Source organism: Harpia harpyja, chromosome 6 (assembly GCF_026419915.1).
Source record: "Harpia harpyja isolate bHarHar1 chromosome 6, bHarHar1 primary haplotype, whole genome shotgun sequence".
In the NCBI taxonomy this organism is placed as follows: domain Eukaryota; kingdom Metazoa; phylum Chordata; class Aves; order Accipitriformes; family Accipitridae; genus Harpia; species Harpia harpyja.
In genome coordinates, this window is record NC_068945.1 from 41428189 (window position 1) to 41449541 (window position 21353).

At 37.7% G+C, this 21353-nt stretch overlaps 1 protein-coding gene across 2 annotated transcripts in view; it reads left to right on the plus strand.

Moving 5' to 3' along the window:
- The window catches only part of MDFIC (MyoD family inhibitor domain containing), a 52921-nt gene that overhangs the window by 9136 nt on the left and 22432 nt on the right, over positions 1-21353 (plus strand). For both annotated transcript variants that reach the window (XM_052789132.1, XM_052789133.1), the window contains exon 3: positions 4333-4464. In XM_052789132.1, coding sequence (XP_052645092.1) covers positions 4333-4464 — 132 coding nt within the window. The remainder of the gene's footprint in view (positions 1-4332; positions 4465-21353) is intronic.

The window sequence follows — 21353 nt, forward strand, 5'->3', positions numbered from 1 at the left end:
TCTACATTATCATAGAGAAAGAATAAATATAGCTCTGAAAAGAGGGATACTTCACTGGGATATTCTAAGAAATTTTTAAGAATTAGTTTGATCTATATCCCAGCAACTTTATAAAGGCATAGAAGACAGGATTGGAAGGGATCTGGAGAGATTGTCTTGTATACCTTTCTTGCCTAACTATACATAAGTCTTTCTTGACAGTTCTGGCTATTTGTTAAATTTTTATTTGATAGGGCTATTGTAATAGTAGCCTTGTTGCTGACCCAGACTGCTGCCACTATTCTGTTGGTGGAATCTTGTAAAATGTATTTGTCATGATGCAAAGAAATGTGTGTAACCAGAGGCACATACTCCAAACTAAAATGGGAGTTAACAATCAATGTTACAGTAGTCTCAATGGTGAAAACAAGTTTTGATTCTATGAAATGCATGTATTGCTGTGTAATTTTAAAACCAAATATAAGATGATCATGGTAAAATGAATGTATGTACTATAAAAGTGATTTATATATACTTTAATAATTTCAAATGACAAAAAAATAGGATTTCACTGTTCGCTTATTTCATGAAACAGTGATTTTGAGATGTGATTAAAATTTCAAATTTTTTCACTAAGTGGGTCACCAGTTGTCTGGAATACAGATATGATTTGGGCTGTTGCCATCTCAATTCTATACTTTGCCAGTGTGTTGTATCTCTTCCTTATTTAAACCTTAAGTTTGCATTAATCTCTACACAAGTAGAGTTTGTGCCCATGCTTACCTTCAGGATAAATCACAGGGTACTCTGTGTGGGTGTCACTCCTGCAGGGCTTTTGGCTAGAAGCTCTTCAGCCCAGGGACTGCTGTTAGTTTAGGAGAGATGCATAGGCATGCACGTTGCTGTTCTGGGGGGCTGAACCGTGTAGGTAAGAAGACTATGTTGCTTTTGTGACATGACCTAGAGTAACTTACTGTGGTTTTGAAGAGATATTGGATTTCTACCTCAGCCCTGCCAGACTCAGAGCATAATGAGTCTTTTCTTTCCATTATTTGAACTGCTAGGAAGAGCATCTCTTTTTCTTCTTGGCTGTCAGTTTTGGAGGCTAGTCACATGAGAGTGGAAGGGGTGTACTAAAGGAAGCAGAAGCTAAAATACTAAGGAAGTATTACATAAAGATTCTTAAGGTTAAGCTTGAATAAAACAGAGAAGTGTTACAAATTTATTTGAAGATGCAGTAGAAAAAAGCCATACCCGTCTATGGCCAGATCCAGCCATTAGTATTTGTGCCAGCTGTAGGCTTTATTAAAGCTGCTGTGCCACAAGCATGGCACATCAGAGAAGGTTGATAGCACACCAGTTGTTTGGCTATTGCTGAGCAGCACTTGCACGGTGTCAAGGTTTTCTCTTTTCCCACTCTACCGCTGCAGCGAGTGGGCTGGGGGTGGGCAGGGGGTTAGGAGGGAACACAACCCAGACAGCTGGCTCTGGTTGACCAGAGGGATATTCCACACCATATAATGTCAGGCTCAGCAATAAAAACTGAGGGGAGGAGGTTTTGGGAGAGGTAGCCGTTGTTTAGAGCTTGGCTTGGGCATCGGTCTGCTTGTGGGAGGTGGCGAGTGATTGCCTTTGCATCCCTTGTTTTGTTTTTTCTTCCTCTTTCCTTCACTTATTAAAGTATATCTCGACCCATGAGCTTCCTCAGTTGCGCTCTCTCTGTTCTCTCCCCTCATCCTGCTGGGGGCTGGGGAGGGAGGGAGCTGCCGCGGGGTCCTTAGCTGCTGCCCACAGTCAGCCTACCGCACCCATGGAGCAGCATCTGCTGGGAGATCCGCGGCTCCAGTGGGCGATCCTGGAGTGCAAACTAAGGTACCAAATGCGTGTCTAATGGTGCAGGTTTGTGTTATGCACAGACGTGGGGAAGTCTTCATGTGAATTCAATAGGTCAAAGAACAGACACTCAATTAATGTTGGTTGTTGTAAACTTCCTATTGAAACTGTTTGGTGTTCAATTGCAACATTTTTTTTTTTTTTTTTACTTTTTGATAGTGCCTCTTTCTTACTTCTTTATTGATAACTGTTGTTTACATGGTTTTGACTGGCCGTTTACCATAGCCAGCTAGAATAATAAAAGTAAACATGAAAAATACACATACAGCTATACTATACTTTTTACTATAAAAAAAAAAAGATACTGAACCAAAACCAAGCAGAGGAATGAAAACTAAATCCCTGTGAATAATGATGACTGGTTGTATTCTGCACTCCTTCAGATTTGTTAGAAAAAAATGTAGTCTAGAACACTGAGGGCCCCATAATACTAACACTAATGTTTCCTTAGAGCCATTCATTGTTTACTACATGAAATAGTAGGCCTCTGCAAAGTCATATCCTATACAAGAAAATTGTATACAGTAACTCTGCAGTTTTGTCCTACCACTGCCGGGTAGATATTGTTGTAATCTTGGTGGTGTTAACTGCAGTAAAGTAATTTAAGAGCAAAATCTCTTAAAATAGCTCATTTAAGCTTACTCTATGTGGAAAGCAGAGTGCTTTTACACTAGCTCTCTCCAGGATGCTACTTATTTTCAGTCTATTTCAGGGCACTTTTCAAACACTTTTGAAACACATTTGCACCTAATACCTAACTACACAGGCAAAATCATCAGACTTCAATACAGTCAGATTTGTATCTGATACATAGCAGGTAGAAATAATTTGATTCTGATGTCTGTCAAAGGGGTTGAAAAAATCTGGGGGTTTTTTTGGATAGGATGAGTATCTAGGTGAGATTAAGTCATCAGGGCAAGATGCAAAACTCATGGATGCCAATGGATATCTTCCGAGTTACTTCAGTAACTTTATGCCAATCCCAGTGAAACGATTAATTTCAGGATGGGCTTGAGGAATTTTTGACAAGTTGTGGAAGAAATGGTGACGGGAGGGAGGGCTGAGAGAGAAGGACCATGGATGCAGCTGGGTCAGACATTTCAGAGGCAGAAATTAATAGAAGGGGAGCAGCAGTGCTTGAAGGCAGGTGCTGCTATACATACAGTATAGCATATATTATTTTGAGTGATGTTCAATGCCTCAGTTTAATAGGGTGGATAACAAAGGCAGAAAGTTAGGATTTAAAATCAAACTGCTGTTGGTTACATAAAGAAACTAACCTTTAATGTGTTGCAGTAGCAATAAGTGATTTTTTTCTGTGTCTCGACTGGAATCATTGCTTTACTAGAGGATATAGTATCATTACATTGGGATAAGTGGTTTATAAACACGTTCTTGTTTGAAACAAATAAATAGAGCTAACAGACTTTTCAACAGTTGCTTGTTTAGATTTACTGTAAATATTAAATGTTTTATGTATACTCAAAAAGTACTTGAGGCTGAAAATATTTAGTGTTTTACAGATCCCTCGAGTAAGTGATATAAACTGATAATCTGTCACTGTGAATAATGAACAAAGTAATTCCAGACTTGGAAATGTTTCCTTGAATGCCAGTAGGAAAAACCTGTAGCAATCAAGAACAGAAAGATTCTTGTGTGTGAATTTGACAATTAAAACATTAATGACAGCGAAAATGAAAGCTGTCACTTACCTTGGTCTGAGAAAATGCAGGTCTGCGTGTGTTAACTGGTGAAATCATCAAAACAACAAGATCTACTATCTTGAGAAATAAGCTTAAGAGTCCATCAAATAACCTTACGGTTATTTCCTTGCATCTTGTATCTACTTGAAGAGAAGAAATCGTTTTTCCTTTCATCATAGGCTAAATGTTGACTTCCATTCAGGAATGGCTTTTAAAAGGCTATTTTTTTCAATGAGAAATAGGTAATTGTGTTATAATAAATTTTCTGAATTTCTGGACTAATCAGTTTTGAAGTTTCAACAATATTTGTCTTATATGTTCAATTGTAAATAATAGAGAACAGACTTTTGTGGAATTTTTGTGGCTTTTGTATGCCAGGGCCACATGTACATGGGCAAAAAAGAATGGTTTTTTGTGTGACAAAGCGATTCAAATTTTCATCTGAAAATATTGTGGAAGGTAACTAAATATAAACAAACTCAACTGTAAATTGCTGTTACAAAAGCTGCTGAGTATTATTTTTCATGATCAAACACAATATGACTAAAAGACTTTTTTAAAGAGGAATTATTCTGGTCCAGACAAGAAAACAAATTGAAAATCAACTTTATTAGGAATTATTTCAAAGGTAACTATATGAGAATCTAAGACAAGTTAGATTTTTTGCTCTCTTGTTTTTAATTTTCAAAGATGAGTTTTATTTACATAGAGGAAAAATACCACCGAAACTAATATCTTCACATTTCTTTTGACTTAGAAAAGACTGACCAGGAGAATACTGTGGCAGGAGATAAAGACATAAAACAGCCTTCCAGTAACCAAAGTATACAATCAGAGATACAAGACCAGTCCGTCTGGGGAAATCGCACTGATGGTGACCTCATCAGAAGTAAGTATTTCCAGAACAAACTGCTGTCATTTAGGCTTGCTTTCGAAGTGTAGCGAGATACTGCCTGTTGACTCAGTTAAATGTGTGTCAAATGCAATTGTGTTGCAACTGTAATGCCTATCTACCGAATTTATTTCTGAGTGACTCCTGTCAGCATGCATAAGCAATAAGTTCAAAGAAAGGTGTGATTTGAGTGGTGCAAGTATAATATAGACCTCTGTAGCGTCTACATTTTAAAGCTTTAACGTTATATTCTTCTCTTATCATTCATAATGGGATCTGTATATTTTTTAGGTACATGAGCTGCAGTATGCAACTCTGCTAGGTGTCATCACCCTTAATTTCTCAGGTTATACTTTTAAGTGGCAGAGTAAACTATGCTGAGAGGAGTTGCTTCCAGATGCACTGAGTACCGGTCAGGTGTAAGTTTGTAAAAAATTTTGAATCCTAAAGTAGTTACTCCTTTGAAAACTAGAAGAATGCTGTAAGACAAGGTCAACGTTTTAGACCTGTGCTATGGATCTGTGGGGGTTTTTAATTAGTTTTTACAAGTCCACATTCCTACTGTATGTCCTGGATGCTTTAAAACGTGAAAAGGTATGTGAGATTATTCCCATTTTTCTGTCTTGAACTGAAGATCATATGCTGTCCAAAAGATCCTCCGCAATTGCACCCTCCTGAGGTGAAAATATTTCTGTCAACTGCCAGAGCTAATACTATTTCAAAATTATGTGAATACTTGAACGTTAGTTGCTCAAGGGAGGGGCAGCATGAGAAACTTCTCTAATTACAGGGTGTATTCAGAAGGCAAATGGACTAAATGCTGAGTGGTGCTCCAGCTCTCCAAGATCGTTGTCTGACCACATGCTTCAGGGTCAGTCTGTCTTTACACTGCATACTTACTGCTCTGTAGACAGTGGGGTAAATTGATATTTCTGAACCTGCTGTTGTCATAACTGGTGATATTCTCTGGAGTTACCTCCAGAGGTAGTTTCTTTTTAGGTGTTTTTTTGGTTGTTTTGTGTTTTTTTTTTTTTTAATCTTCTCTATACAATCAACTTCTCCTGAACTTTGTATTAGCATTAGAAGTTCTTTTCAAATCTTGGTTAATCCTTTTTTCTAAATAATGAATCCCAGTAAATACTTACACCCTCAATGTATTGAATAGTTATCTAGATCCTTTACATGAAACTTGAATTTAGCATGTCAGATGTTTATCTGACAATTAAAAAATAATTCTTAAAGGGCTGTAAAGAGGGAGAATTGTCCTGCACAGCTTGAGAGTTTGCTTAATCCCAAAAGATTATTATTTTACACCTAACTGTCCCTGGACAAGCAATTGCTTTGTGCTTGTGTTAAGGACATGGGAAGGTGCGTATGGCATCTGCAGCTTTTGGAGTGGCCTCCTTCTCATTTCCTCTTCCTAGAGGCTTCCTTATGCCCAGACCGGTGGGAAAGCAGATTTATTTCGTAGCAGTTAGCAGCATGCCTGAACTATGGAGGAAAGGAGCAAGGACAGTAGGGTCGTGCTGTGCCTCCTCTAACCCATTCACTGCAAGGACATACGGTAGTGGCTGCACTGAGGAGGTGGGAGAGGAAAAGATAATTTTTTTCAACTTATAGTAGAAATTGCAACAGGTTGTGCAAGTCCCTGCTAAAGTGACTTGACAGTTATATGCAGTTATATGTCTCTGCAATGGGAGGGTTATCTGCTGCTGAATTAAAAAAGTAACAGGGAAAAGGGCAAAGATAGGATAAAATTCGCAGGTATAATGTACTGCTCCAGTGTGCATAACTGTGCTCCTCCTGGAGTCACTAGTAGTTTTACGTTTGACTTTGTGAAAAGCAAGTTCAGGTGAAAGCTGAAAGCTGGAAGTTTCTAAAACTCCTAATCTTAATAATTGAATTTTGTGTAGTAGTGGCTTTATGGAAGTATTGGCTTTATTTGAGTAGGTGCTATGATGCAATCCTCTCTTTGTTTCAAATTCATGATTTTTATTAACCTTTAATGTTAAAGTCTTCTAGATGGAAGAAACAAAAAAGATGAAATTAAAGGAGCTTCTTTTTCTTCTTTTTTGGGGGCTGTGGCTATGAGTAGAGAAGTCTGTTCTACTTGGAAAAATTGAGGAACAGTGTTTGGCTCAATTACAAGTACTTCTTGTAGTTTACAAAGGTTTTACAGCTTGATCGACCTAGTAACTAAAGTTTGAAAAATAGTACAAGTAGAGTAAAGAGAAGCTTGTTTATCACAAGCATTGCTTAGGTATTTAATCTTAAATAACAGGTATCGTAGCTCAGAATGGCTGTGATTCAACCAGATCTATTACCCCACTAGACTAAAGTTTGCAGAATATTGCATATTAAAAGAAGCTTGAGGTTAGAAATAAACAGTGTTATGATTATTACGGTCTATTTTAAAACTGTTTCTTTAAATTGTTTTAAACAGGGCATACTTCAATTTTCTCAGGTATTAACAACTATTCACCACTATCCTAATGATTCAGTTTCTTTTTTTCCCATACAGATTGTTTTCCACCCCCAGAGTTGATACATACTCCATTTGTGTTAGCCTTAGTTTTCACTTTATAAATGTTTCCACTGTTTAATTTCCAAGGTTTTCCTTGTTTGCAGCTGTTTTATCCTGCTGTTATATGGACGTAGATTAATCAGTTTTATTGGCACGCCAACAACGAAGTCCAGTGTTAGAGACTCTATAATGACTTCATTATGTATGATTTCTCATTTGCACTTGTGAACTCAGTTTACCAGGCAACATCAATAAACTCAAATGCTGCCCCCGTTTTCCACAGTAAGATGTTTTCAGTTCACGTTGCCCTGCCCTTGCAGTCCTTTTCTCAAGCCCTCTTTTTTTAATCTCTAGATGATGATATTTCCCCCAGATTAGCCCTTTCCTCACCTCCTTTGGAGCATCCCTCCTCTCCCCGAATGAAAACATTCATAATATCTGGGGTAAATGGGTAATCTTATGGGAAGCTTCAACCAAGGAATTAATCATTTTTGAAGAGAGCTTGAGAGTCAAAAGGTTACTGTACGCTGACATATAAACAGGGAAGAGCTAAATAAGAAGAAAATGGTTATATTACCCTTCTGTATTAATTGTTTAATGCGCTTGCATAACTGTTACTGGAATACTGCGTTCAGCTGGAGAAGGTTCAGGGGAGAACCACAGATACCTCAGGAATGACTGGAGTAGTTGAAAACATGCCTTATTCTGGAAAAACTCCTGGAATTCAGTCTGTTTAGTGTTAACAAGGAGGGTAAAGAGGGGCTTGCCTGGTCCCTAAGAAGCATGATACCACAACGAACGGCAATTTGGTAAGACAATTCTTCAACTGTAGCAGACAAAGGGAGAACTAGATGTAATACCTGGAAGTTCAGTTAGACTAGAAATAAGGTGTGCATTTTTTAACAGAGTATTTGATAACAGGAAGAGCTGCCAAATAGTTGGTGGTTTTAGGTGTGTTAAATTGGCTTTATTCTTCACAAGGTGGCCATTGCTATCCATATCCTTCAATTTTAGAACCTGAGTAAGGGAGAGTCTCTTTTCCATAGCGGTTCCCCTAAATTGGGATAACCTCTATATTTTTTAGCTCAGGTATTCTTCAAGGCAATGTTGAGATCTATTCCTTTCCCTTCACAGATGCACACATATTTTGTATTTTATTTCACGCTGTAGAGGTTCTACTTTTCAAAAGAGCTTAGCCTTAGAATAGCTCCATCTGCTTTTCTGTCTTCGGCAGTGCATTTTAAATATCTGTAAACACCTTCTGCTTATTTTCATTGTATGATCTGGTGGCCTGAAATGGAGACGTTCTGCTTCTGTTATCATTCACCTTTGGCAAGTGAGGAAGAGTGGATGTTAAAACATGCGGCAGGGATGTTAAAACTTGTGGCTATAGGAATGAAGCCATAGGAGTTTTTGCTGCTCCATGTTACCACAATGCCCTGCTTTGTTCTTTGGGAAAGGTTGGGGATTTTTTTTTCCCCTCTTAAAAAAAAAAAAAAAAAAAGGTGGATTTCAGAATATTTAGGCAGAATTTTTACAGAGGGTACTGGGTTGTCATCAATGTGTGCTGTTATGCAGAGGAAGGAATGTTGAGGAGGGAGGAAAATGCCAGTCTTGAACACTATTTGCTTGTGAGGATTTAATCTCCTTTCCAGTTCTCAAGCAGGACCTTAGCTATGTGATATTTAAGAAAACAAAAAACATCTACCATAGATTCAAATTGTCATGAATAATTGATTAATAATAATCCAATTCTCAAGATTAAATACCTAAAATATGCCCATGTTTTACAGATAGAAAGGTCATTGCTATCCATCATTTCCTAGCTTCAATTGCCTCTTTCTCCTCCATGAAAAACCCTCCTGATAAGAGTCGTTCTTCAGAGAAAGGGATGCTTCATTCAGCTCTGTGGGGATTAAACGATTTTACATGTTCTTGTGCCCACTATTTTATTTACTACGTTCTTCTTTATTGCATTTTGTTTTATTGAAATATAAACCTAGATATTTTTATTTTTGTTTTCTGTATTTTTATGTTGACATTTTTACTTTACATGACTATTTATTTAATTTTAACGTCTGGAGATTCTCTTTTCCTTCTGGCTAAGTGAGTGATTTCCTTAGTTTAAATTATGCAGTTTGGGTTTGGGACTTTTTTCCCCAACAAGAAGAAGAAAATCTGCTGCTAGAACTGTTCTTTTTGTTTTATATAAATCCAAATATATTTTCTTGGATCATTTATGGTACACAGTCATCTTACAATTATTGTGATTTCAGATGATTGTGTTTATTCTGTCCAAAAAATAGTGCAGAGTGCTTGAGATAATTTAAACGGTTCTCTTCAAAGCTAGAAAGTATGACAGATGCGGTCTTCCTGCAGCGTAACTGAGTGTGTGGGTACAGAAATCGTGCAGAATAGATTAATGGAAATTATTCAGAGTAATTGCTGAGTCTGAAAGGTGTATTCTTTTAGTTAAAGAAGCGATTTATGTACCAATGTTCCAAAAATACTCAGGTATAAAAAAGTGTAAGCCTATGACTGAACAAAACTTTAATCGGTTCAATGCTTAAATACAGGAATGCACTATTTGATATGTAGATCCTTCTTTAAAAAAGATAAATCTTTGTGGAATCTGGCCAGTAGAAGTAGTGGAGGTGCGAAGGTCCTCCCTGCGAACTCCTCTCTCAGAGAGATTTTCTCATCCTCTCCCCAGCAGAGAACTAGCCTGTGTTACTTCTGTTTCTCCCCGACCTAGCAGATCTTTTACTACTTCTGTTCCAAAAGTCCTCAAAAAAAAGTCCTCAAAAACCTCCTCTCATGCCTATTGAGGTGCCTGATGGGATTTTAACTTCTTCCCAACCAGCTGTAACATGGCTGACAACACACGCATTTTTTGAAACATTCTTCAAAAATACTATGCATCAGCTAGTTCCATTAGCACAACACAGGTGGTAAAATGTGATTTATTAGAATAGTTTTGTACTGTTTTTGGCTGGGAAAGAGTTAATTTTCTTCATAGCTGCTTACCCGCGTTACACTGTGGCAGGTTTTCAGCCATTAAATAGTGAAATATGACTTTGATTACATAAACTGGAAGAAAGCTAACTAAGTATAGCAAGTTGTACAGCATATTCAGAGTGTTCATGCCAGTCAAGATAAAGCATCTCATAAAGGCGGTAGTGAAAATTATGCTGTTTAACAAAATTTTGGAGTTCCGTTGGCTTACAGGCTGGCCAGTGTTTTGTGCATCAGAAGCACTAGGGCCTGGGAAGGACCCATGGATTTCCTCCTACTGGTGATGCACCAGTTGAAGCCAAGAAGAATGAATACTAGTGCTCTTGCAGTAGGCTGAGGAATACAAATGAGAAATCAGAAGCCAGTGCTATCAGGATACCAAGAGACCAAATATTTTCAATATTCCAAATAAACTAACTGGAGTTTGCAGCTGGTGCACACATATGCAACTGGAGCTTGTGTTTGCTACTGTTCACCTGATTCTTGATGATTCAGCTGGCGTTGTTTAGATTTCCCTTCTCCTTTTTTTAATGCGTAAAGGTGATGCACTCTTTGCAGTCTCTACCTGGAAGACTTCTGCAGAAAGTTAGGGCTTTTCTTGCTGAAAGTTTATCCATCTTCTCACCATTTTGATTTCCCCTAGGAATTTCTGGGAACACAACTCTCAACGGAGACAATTTTACATCCAGGGATTTTCACACCTCATTGTAGCACAACCATAGTATTTTCATTTAATTTTCATTTCACCCTCTCCTGGGCAGAGGTACATTTTCACGTATAGCTGTAACCTTACAGTTACAATCTTCGGAGTTTAAGACTGGGTCTTTGGTGTTTACAGAAGTCGCCTGTGGAACAACCCGAGTGTTGCTGAAGTTAGTAGTCCCTCACTTGTAAACAGAGCTGCTGTGGGATGCAGATGTTTTCTCTGTAGCATCTTCCCTTTGACTCTAGGTTGAATGTTTTGAAGCAATGCAGTTAATGATGGTGAGGTGCGAGAGGTGAGGAAATTGTATACTCTGTGGTGACTCCATGTGGAGAAATAAACTTCTTGCTGTTGTTGATCCATTTACAGAACAGTAGTCAAACTTCAATGAGAACTTTAAACTACACCAGATGACCACAAGATAGATGCATGTATTCTGCATATCACTAGTAGCCAGAATTACCTGGAGCCTCTCATTTTCTGTTTTACCTTACTTCTGACTCTCAGAACATCATCTGAATTTATGGTCTGAGGCTGGGAAGTTTGGATGGCAGTAATCATCAGTACCACACAAAGGTGAAATTCTTCAACTAACGTGAAGATTACTGTGCTTGCTGTGTTTGAGCCTGAAGTAAATTGTATCTTAATTTCAGAATATTTTCCTTTGTTGTACTGGTACTGTCTCAGAATTAATGTGCTGTTATGCCTAGATGGGAAAGAATATTTATATTCTTTTCCTGATTAGTTCTTCCTATAGGGGAAAAAGTACAATATATTTGTAGTGGTTCCTTAAAGAGGAAGAGTAGTAAAACTCTGACTGCATTCTATGTGAAATATTATACTACAAACCCAATGAGTCAGTGTGGTTTTAGTCTGCTATTTTCAGTACAAACGGTGTTCACTTAGCCATTTTTAGCAAAGAAAACACCAAATTACAAGGCGCATGAAAGTACGTCATGCAAGTTGTACTTTTAGGAACCTGTTTTCTGGCAAAAAATGTCTTGAACTTACACTATGGCAAAAATTCTCGTAGTTTTTTTCTTTTTAGATTTTATTTTATATTTGCTGTCATGTGTCGCGTGGAATGCTTGGAATAAGTTTATAGAGCTGAAAAGTAGTACTGTATATTGGGTGTACATCAAAATAATTAAATTAATTCTTCAGAATTTAGAAAGCCAAAATAGTTTTTAATCTTTTGAATTTTGTATTTACTGATAAAAAAAGTTAAAGGTGAAGAGGGGCTCATGGTCACAGCAGAAGGCTTAGCTAAGTAATTATGGTTAAACAGTTTTCTTCTTTATATAGCTATCCAGAGGAAAGAAAGGTCTGAATACTACTTATTTGTTCTGCATTCTGGTAATATCTGCAGTGCAAAAGGACCCACAAGTACCTTTCCCTGAAGGTATTTTTGTAAAGGATAAGGAAGAATAGGAGCCTATGACCTATTTGCGTGTTGTGGTGGTGGTTTTTTGTTTTCCCTTTAAAAAAAAAAAATTAAAAAAATTTCTTCATGATCCAAACCCAAAGGATCCCTTTGAAAAACATTCAAATGTCACACAGCTGTGGTCACTCAGGCTATTTCTAATACAGGTTTTGTTAACTCATTATACTGATGAGGTAGGCCTCCAGAAATATTGAGGCTTGATTTAAGAGAATGATGAATTATTTGCCACCTGAGCCTAACGGTTTTTAAATGAACTGTAGTGTTCTGGCATGTGAGAAACATGTTTTTGTATGAGACTGCTCTTGAAGTTTGTGATCATGAAATGCAAACCCATGGCATTCTAACACAAGAGCTTTCAAATTCTGAGTTTTGTGTCTGGACCCATGACACTTAGAGACTTAAATTTTACATTTAAACCTGCTTCCCTCAAATTCTATGCAGTATGTCAATTATCAATTTTTTACTCTAATCTGAAGGTATAAATATTATGACGCTTGTTTAGAGAAAATTGTAAGATTTAGCAATGCTAATGTTAATTACAGCAGAATTTCAACTAAGAGACTATTTCTTTTTGCAGAGGTTCCTCAAGCTTAAGTGAGTTTTACTGATTTACAGCTCAGACTTAAGGTTGTATAATGTTTGCATAAAATGTTATGAAGTTTGCTTTTGAGACAAGTCAAGTAGAGCAAACTGTTAGACAAGCCTGTAAAATATGTGGCCTATGAGTCAGATTTGACCTTCAGGGCAAGTTTTTGCCTCTGAGAGACAGCATAATGCGTTTGCCCATTCCTCGGCAGAGCAGGAGCAAGCCTGCCTTCTCTCTGGGTAGCTCTAAAATACATCTTTCTTCAAAAATAAAACCTGTTAGCCAGGTAGAAGGCATGTGCCTTTTCCCATATCTTTATTAGGACAGATGCATATTTTAACTGCTACCTGTAAGTTGCAAGTTGAAATAAAATTCACATTTTAACAGAAAAGCAATGAAAGATTATTACGCTGACCAAAATTGGCCATAAAAGCAGTGTCAAACCAGAGTGAACATCTTTTAGAACTGTACAATTCAGAAATACAGGAGATTAGTGAACAATACTATTTTGGCTTGCATTTCAAAATGAAGGAAACATTAAGTTTTGGTGAGAAGATTTGGGATCAGCCTGCCTGGAAACGTTTGTCTGCGTGATCAAACTGAGTTTTTCACAGAGGTGATGTAAAAAAGTATTTGGATGGTGAGGCAGGATACAGAGCTAACTTTGGGTAACGTACACGTAGTTTTCATATATGTAATTTTATTAAATTACACCAGCTGATTTAACAATTCAGTATTCCCTACCTCACTTTGTAACTATTTCCCTACCTCAATATGTATTCTTTTTACTGTGTGCTGACTTTTTACTGATCAGTCACTGTCATATTTATAAAGTAAAATTAGTATTGACAAATATTTTTATATGGGAATAGATCTTTCAGTGGCGCTATACACTAATCACTCTATAACGTATCTAGCAGTCTACATTCATGCATCTGAAGTAGTTGTAAAGATCTACATGTTTTGTAACAGTCTTCATCACAGCCATTCTGTAAACTGTTCTGTGCTGGATCAAGACTTGGAAACTTGAAACTAGTGTGAGTTTTATATTTACAACAAATAAGACAGTGTTTAACTTTGGAAAGATATGGAAGGGAAAAAAACAGTGCACAACACCATTTTAAAGGAGGAATTCTAATAAAAGTTATCTTTTTTTTCTCCCTTCCTCTTCTCTTTCCTTTCCTTTGACTGTTACTTCACGTACTTCTCTGTCCACTTGATTTTCTGATTCCCATCTGTAGAGTAGTGTTAGACCTGAGGAATCTTTTCCCTACAATTTAATCGATAAACTCAATCTTAATTTTAAATAAATCGCTGTTTGGCTTTAACCATTTGTGTATTACAGGGCATCTGCTACTCTAGCTCTGTGAGAAGAACAGCCTAACAGAGAGACCTCATTTGCTGTGCTATGCTCCCTCCTTCAACAACAGAAAATAATCTGGCAAAAGCTTGCATTCGTTATCACGTCTGCATCCGCACCAGGGATTCTGCTGGGATAGCTGGAATAGGGCAAGAAGTTTAGGTCTCGTTATTAATATTTTGTTGGATATTTGTGGAACAGGTCTTCATGGAAAACGAGAGAAGACTTGTTTGATAGCGCAGGGAAGGTTCCTGTAGAGTAATCCCCTTTGCTCTCAAAACTTAAAATCAGAGTTAGAAATCCATTTCACAATGACTATAGCAGAATGGCACTTCAAAGTTTTGATCATTAAAAAAAAAAGTCCTTTAGAAATTATGGTATTTTTGGAAGAAAGTAGAGTATATGGATTGGTGATATGATAGAAAGAGAAGCGGTGGCTATCGTGGTGGAGTCAAAGTTGGAAGAGTGCTAAAGGTTTGTTCCCATTCTTAATAAATTGTTCTGCATCCTCTTTCCCATATTTATTTTATAAAGTAAAAAGAGAGAGAAAAGACTTACCCATCCCTATCATAGTTTCTGTCTAAGCCATTTTTCTCTTTGCTGTTTGCATAATTTTCTCTAGTGCCCCTTTCCCTCTTTTTGTTGTTTGTTTGAACAGTCCTTTTTCCTCTTTCCCCACTTCTTTCTCTGTTACAATTATGTATCTGTAAGCAATGACAGGAAGGTTGTGCTTAGAGGCTGACTGGAAATTTTTTTAAAGTGCTTCAGTATAAAGGCCTGCTCACTTCAGCTTCCGTGTGGTATCAACATTTAAGCTATTTTGTAAGTAGCAGTGAACCTTCCAATTAGAATGACTATTTTGACTATTGGAGAATTAACAGTAAATTAAATATCATGAAAAGATACTGTGCATTCAGGAAAAAAAACCAAAACAACTGTTAAATATTGCAACACACTATGAAAATCTTAGCTTCTGGAGTCATGTGATTATGTGAGATTTAAATTTTCATAAAATAAACAAAAAACTAACCTGGTCTTCATCTGTAGCTACTGACAAAAGCTGAAAGTTAAAGACTCAAAATAGAGAATGCCAATAAAAAGGATGTATTTAAAAATAAAATATTGATGATTTTTGAGTAGTTTGGCTTGGCAGTACCGCACTGTACAGAAGCAAGGAGTTTTGTCTAAATTAGCGTAGCACTCATTAAATATAAGGTGGCAGGGAGATGTTCCCATTGTGAGTTGTTAATTCCAGCAGCCTAAGAAAATGATACGGCACAATAAAATGTAGCTAGTTGTCCTGAAAGAACAGGAAAGAAAAGGGTGCTGGAATCAAGTGGCAGGGCTATGGCAGCAGTGCAAATAAAATGGCAGATGGCACGAATCTTTAGTAGAGTGGATAAGGATGTATCCAAAAAAAGCGTTGTTCTGTCCTTTTGGCAGTTGTTTGAATGGTTTCCTAAGAGCTTTTTTGTTCGGGGCCAAGAAATGCAAGAAGTGCGACTGCGATGTTTCCCAAGCACGGAACAGCTGCATAGCACAAAGGGACAGAGGCAGCGGTTTGGCTCACCCAGCACCAGCCTGGTCGAGCTGCTGTTGCTGCTGATGGCATGAATGCTTTTGTGGGGCCGAAGGCTTGTGTCGGCAGCGAAGGAAAGTTGTTTGCGCGTGATGTAGTTCATGTCTCTGCTGTGAGACAAGGGTTGCTGCTGTACTTTGGATCTTTTTGGGTAGGAGGAGGTTGCTGCCTCAGCTGTGGCTTTTTAAAGCTCTTGAATTGTAAAAGGACAAAAAAGGATGGAGAAAAAAAAGTAACTAAGTTCTCATGCTTTCACTTAAAATGCTGTTTCTTTTCTGTGAAATCCTTCACCTTATTTGCAAAACCTTGTAACAAAACATTTTTACATGTAAAAATGGACACTTTTCAGTATTATGAATAACATTGACATAGCACAGATTTCACTGCTGTATCTGCACTCCATTTAGAAAAACGTAATTCTTGTTAGTGTACAGGACGATTTTCTTTTTCTACACAAGTAAAAGGAAGTATGTCTTCTAAATAAGACAAAACAAAAGGTTTTCAGAAAAAAGATCCTTGTTGCAAGAAGCACTGATTCAAAGCATGGGCCTCGTCCAAATTTAAATGCTACTTAGAAGTATTTTTAAACAAAAGGTAAACTAAAGAAACTTCAGTGGGCCAAATTACGTAGTTTTATAAGTTGAAAGAAATATTTTTTATATTTTTAATAGAGAATGAAAATTATTCCATATGTATTGTTGAATATTTTTAAACATGCTGAAATAAGAATACTCCCTTTCTGTACGTTAAGAGATAAAAACCAGTATTCTGCCTCTATTCAGTCACTTCGGCAGTATAAGGACTTGCAGGTGCTACTGGCCTCTACTACACTGAAATCTTTTGGGCACAATGATTTCATAGAGATTTATATCTTGTTTATGAACAGAGTGGAGAATCAGAATTTTAGCTCAGTTGTGGGACGAAAGAAAAAAGTTTTACAGGTAATTTCATCCTGTTAAGACAATTTACCTGTTTCTTCAGATAATCTGGTGCTTTCTCCTTTGTCTTAATGCGTTTGTTTCTCTGAATTTTTGTGCTTGTAGCTGTTGGTCACTGATGTGACGCTGTATTTTTCTAGCAGGACAGATTTGTAACTGTGTGGCTCAGATATCAGAGCTTTCTTGTGAATTGTTTGAGCAGCTTATGCTTTGCTTCCTTTCAGGAAATGAAGTGCATAATTTTTACAGGAAGTTCGGTCTTCACCAGGCATGGTCAGCAATCTGACTTTTGCACTGCTCTAAGGGATGTGTGTGTGAGCAGCAGGCAAAAATTCATTTAGCATATTTTTTTTTTTTACTATATTGAATACATGTAATGGAGGTCGTGTATGAAAGCTTGGCCAGGATGGGTGGGTTTGTCCAGCTGAGTCAGAAAGAGGACTTCCTAGATCATTGTGGTAGAATACAGTAAATAAGCAGTAAGTAAAAAACATTTTCCTTTGTGCTAAGTATTGGTGACAATGATTGCGTGTTAAGCACATCAGCTTTGAATTGAACACACAAATCTCTTAGCTGATAAATTTTTACATCCTGAAATACAACGTTGCATTTCCCTTCAGCCTATGAAGCTACTGTTTTAGTGTAAAAAACAAAGTTAAACTGCCTGTTTAAAAAACTTTAAAAACTGCCTGGGGTGGGGAAGGGAAAAGACAGTGAGCTCTGATGCAGAGATGCAGCCGTTAGTCCATGGTTGCTTGCAGTTTTGAATCTAGGGAAGGAAAAAAGAGAATTCAGGTTTTTCAAGGACTCTGATAAGAGGACTTTTCAAGGTGTATTCTCAAGAATCTGATTTATACAGCTTGCACAAAATCTTGGGTGAGATTGTCCCATATGTCTTCAAGGCGCACCAAAACAGTTAGTTCAAAAAAGGAACAAGAACTCTCATTTCTGGGTCATCCTGATGCCAAACTGGCACGTCAGTGGCATAAAGCAGCCCAAGAGCCAGCTTCGGTTGTGGTAGCTCTGCCTGGACTTTCTGTGTGTGACTCAAAAATCCTTTGGTGACCTGGGGACCCTGGAGTGCTTTGGGATGGCAAAGCCCCACTCATCAAGTCCATGGGCATAGCAGCGAGGTGGATCAGTGACGGGGGTCCTGTGCCCATCTCCTAGACCCTGCTTGTCTTGAGAGAATTCCCGTAGCTGAAGGACATCCATAGCAGAGACTAGTTGTTCTCAGTGTGTTTAATGTTGTCCGTGCAGAGACACAGGTTGCTTCTCTTTCTCCTCATGCTTTGCTTTTTCAGGATCGGGAAATAGATGGACACTTATTCCACTCTCTACTACATTTCCATATCTTTTTTCTCTGACTGACAATCACTCTATTAGCTATCCAGTCTGCAGTAACAACAGGCTGGGTCATGAAGAGTTATTGTTGTGGACCTCAAGTCCTCGCCCTGCTTTCTGACACAGAATTTCCATTTTTCCATCACGCTGCAATTGCTGAATGTGGCTGATTTTTGGCCTGGGCTCCAGGAGCCTCTCTGACCTTGAGCAGAAGGGGAACTATTGCTTCAATACTAGATCACTGTATAAGTACAATGTGTTTATCTTAGTTTATTTCATTGCTTATCAACTAGTGATTTATCATTTAATTCTTTTCTTACATGTAAAATTTGTAGCAAATACTTCAGCTCTAGTGGGATTTTACTTGTGAATTTTTTTGTTTCTTCTTCCCTATTCTTTTCTGCCCTCACAGACTGCAGTGGCTCAGCTCACTATGTATTTTTTCCCTTTCTGTCTCCTTCCCCTCCAGTGCTGTCTTCTTCTTGGTGGTTGCTATCTGCTCTTTTTTCTTTTGATGTTTTTGCCCTACTATTGTTTTAATAATGTAAAATCCTGAGTTTTAGCTTGTTCCTCGTGGTTACTGCCCATTTGCTTCTCCTGTTCCATTTTCCTTGCAGCTGTGCTTTCTCTCTTTCTTCCTTTGGTTTTCTGGTACTTGATATCAGCTGATGCCAAACTTAGTATTAGCTCTAGGTTGTGAGAAAGAATAGCAGAGAGAAAATGAGTGCAGCAAAAGGATCAGAAACTCAGTTATCAATGTATGTATTACTATTTTTGTACTGATATTCTTTGTTTTCCTGCTACCTTTTTACATTACCCTCTCTTTGTTGCTGTCATTCTGGTTTTACTCCTATTTTTATTTCTGCATCTTCTTAGGTTTGTTAATAGTAGCATTGGGTATTACTTAGAATTATAGAGTTGCCAAAAGAGCACTGAGAGCAGAGGGTCAGATTCCTACTTGAGGTGGAGCACTTTTTGGAGTCTTCTGAAATTCTGTCACTTAGGTGAGTGGAAGACTAGAAATCAAGGTGAACATTAAGGGAATTGCTTGTTCCAAGCATTTGCCTTCATGTTCTTTTTAAAACCAAGTACAGACATTTTTTATTTGTATGAGTTTAACTGAACACTGTAATCTCGTTGTCTGAAAACTCAGTGTATATATATGGTCAGTGGAGAATAAACCAGTCCTTTGAGTATTTTCTCACTCGGAGGCGAATGGTGAACAGGCTAGGCTGAGAAGCTATTTGCCTCACCGTCCCACGTTCTTTCCTGCAGTGAAACAACATCTAGTTTGTCAGCAGTCGCTGGGGTTTTGAGGAAGGGAGCAGGAGATGCTGGAGCCAAGAGGACCTGTTTGTGCACTTGCCCAGGTTACAGCTATTAATGACATTGAGGTTATCTCTCCTGTCTGGTACATCCTGCTGTGCTGCTTATGAGGCAATACCCAGCAAGCCATATCCTGTTATTTGTAGCTTCTCTTTGATGTTTATTATTTGATTTGGGAACAGGTAACACAATGGTGAAGGGCATCAAAACTGTTCCACATATTTGACTTAATGTCTTAAATTCCACGGGACACTAGTGTGTCTTTCTGTGGTGGTGTAACCATATGTTGTAATAGATACTGATTGCATAACTGCTGTAATTGTCATGCCAACAGCTTGGATTACCTTTTTTGGGTCTAGTGGTTAATTAACCTTCCCTTTAAAATAAAGCTCCAGAAGCAAAGCATTCTGTTCCTCAGTGAGATGGGATTGTATTCGGTTTGCACCCCTTTGTATCCTTTATAGTTTGGGGGACTGTCTTCAGATTTATTAAATTACTGATTATTTGTGTTTTGTGTTGGAGAAATATAGATCACTTTCAGCACTTCAGAAATTAACAAAAAGCCCAATTCTCTGATTCTTAATGCATTTATTATTTTGTTCTCAAACCAATTTCTACAAGTCACTGTGCATTATAAAGCAAGATTTAACAACAGCAACAATGAAATCAAGTAGATTAAGATGCCTCCTAATAAGTTATCTATGTAGAAAACATAGGACGAAAGAACTAGGCATTTCACCTTAAATATAAAAAAAAATCAGCTTCAGTAGTAATTAATGTGTAAAACACCATAAATATGCCCATGGAACGTTGGAATGGTGACCATGAGTTAACCTGCCATTGCACATGTCTATGCAATGATTACCCCTGCTTTAGGTGGTTGTAATGCTATGAAACATAAGAGCAAATACGCTGCAATTCTTTCCAGTCCTGTAGCAGAATGTATGGGGAGAAAAATGGATAAATAAATGTTGCAGGTGGAAAGCTTGCAGTAAAGTTTCCCACTTTTGAACACAGCTTTATATAGATGTTTATTCCCCAGGTGTCTGGGTGCCTGTTACTTATAATGTCCTGTTTTGTGTTTGACTCTTTTCTTGGATTTTTCATGGCGAGCTACTGTTGTTTGTATGCTACAGTAAGAACTATATTCCCCTTCATGCAGATGTGGCTTAGCAATATTGCATTATGTAAATCATCTTTACTTTTAACTATATTGTGATCTAGCAAGAATTTCCAAATCATCTGCAAAGTTTATCATAGATGCCAATATTTGCAGTCTCACAAAACATTGCTAATGATGGCAAGATTGTGTATGATAAAGAAAGAATTTACTGATAGTGGTAATTAGAAGACAAAAGGATATTTGGATTTTGAGATAATTGTTAAAAGATAGGTAATTAAAAATGTTAAGGATTTACTCGGTTCAGCAATGATTAAAAATTTGCTGTTGCTGTCATTAAAAAAAGTCAGCAGGCATTTCTTCATTTTGTAAAAACATGTCAGGAAAGAGGATTTGTAAATAAAGAAATTCACTCCACATTTTCAGCGGGAAAGCCTATCAACTTTGTAAACCTCTGGCTACCAGCCCTTTTCATGCTTCCCTGTGGTAACGGCTTCTTTCTGCGTATGTCAAAGACATCTTTATACAATTCCTGCAGCCCTTCAAACAGTGTGTAAGGTCCTGCAGTGCTTCCAAAGGAAGGCACTGCGGGTGTCTTTGCACAGATTTAAGAGTACTCTTGGCACCTTCTTGTGCACTTGTGTCGCCTTCTCAACCCATAAACACACATGCATACATGCGTTTGCCATTCTTGTCAGCCCTTCACCGGCTGAGAGCTGACGGGATAAAATGTCTTTTCCCTTTGTCCCCTGCCAGCCCCATTTCTGTTATACCTGGTGTTCCCTGGATGTGTTCTCAGACGTATTTTAACAAAGTGTTCTCAGTGTGGGTCCTGTAAAACTCGTACCAGCGATTTTACTACAGTATTTTCATTACAAAGGACATCCTGTTTCATAATAATATATTGTATTCGTTTTGAAGATGTCCTCATGTCTTACAAGAAGCAA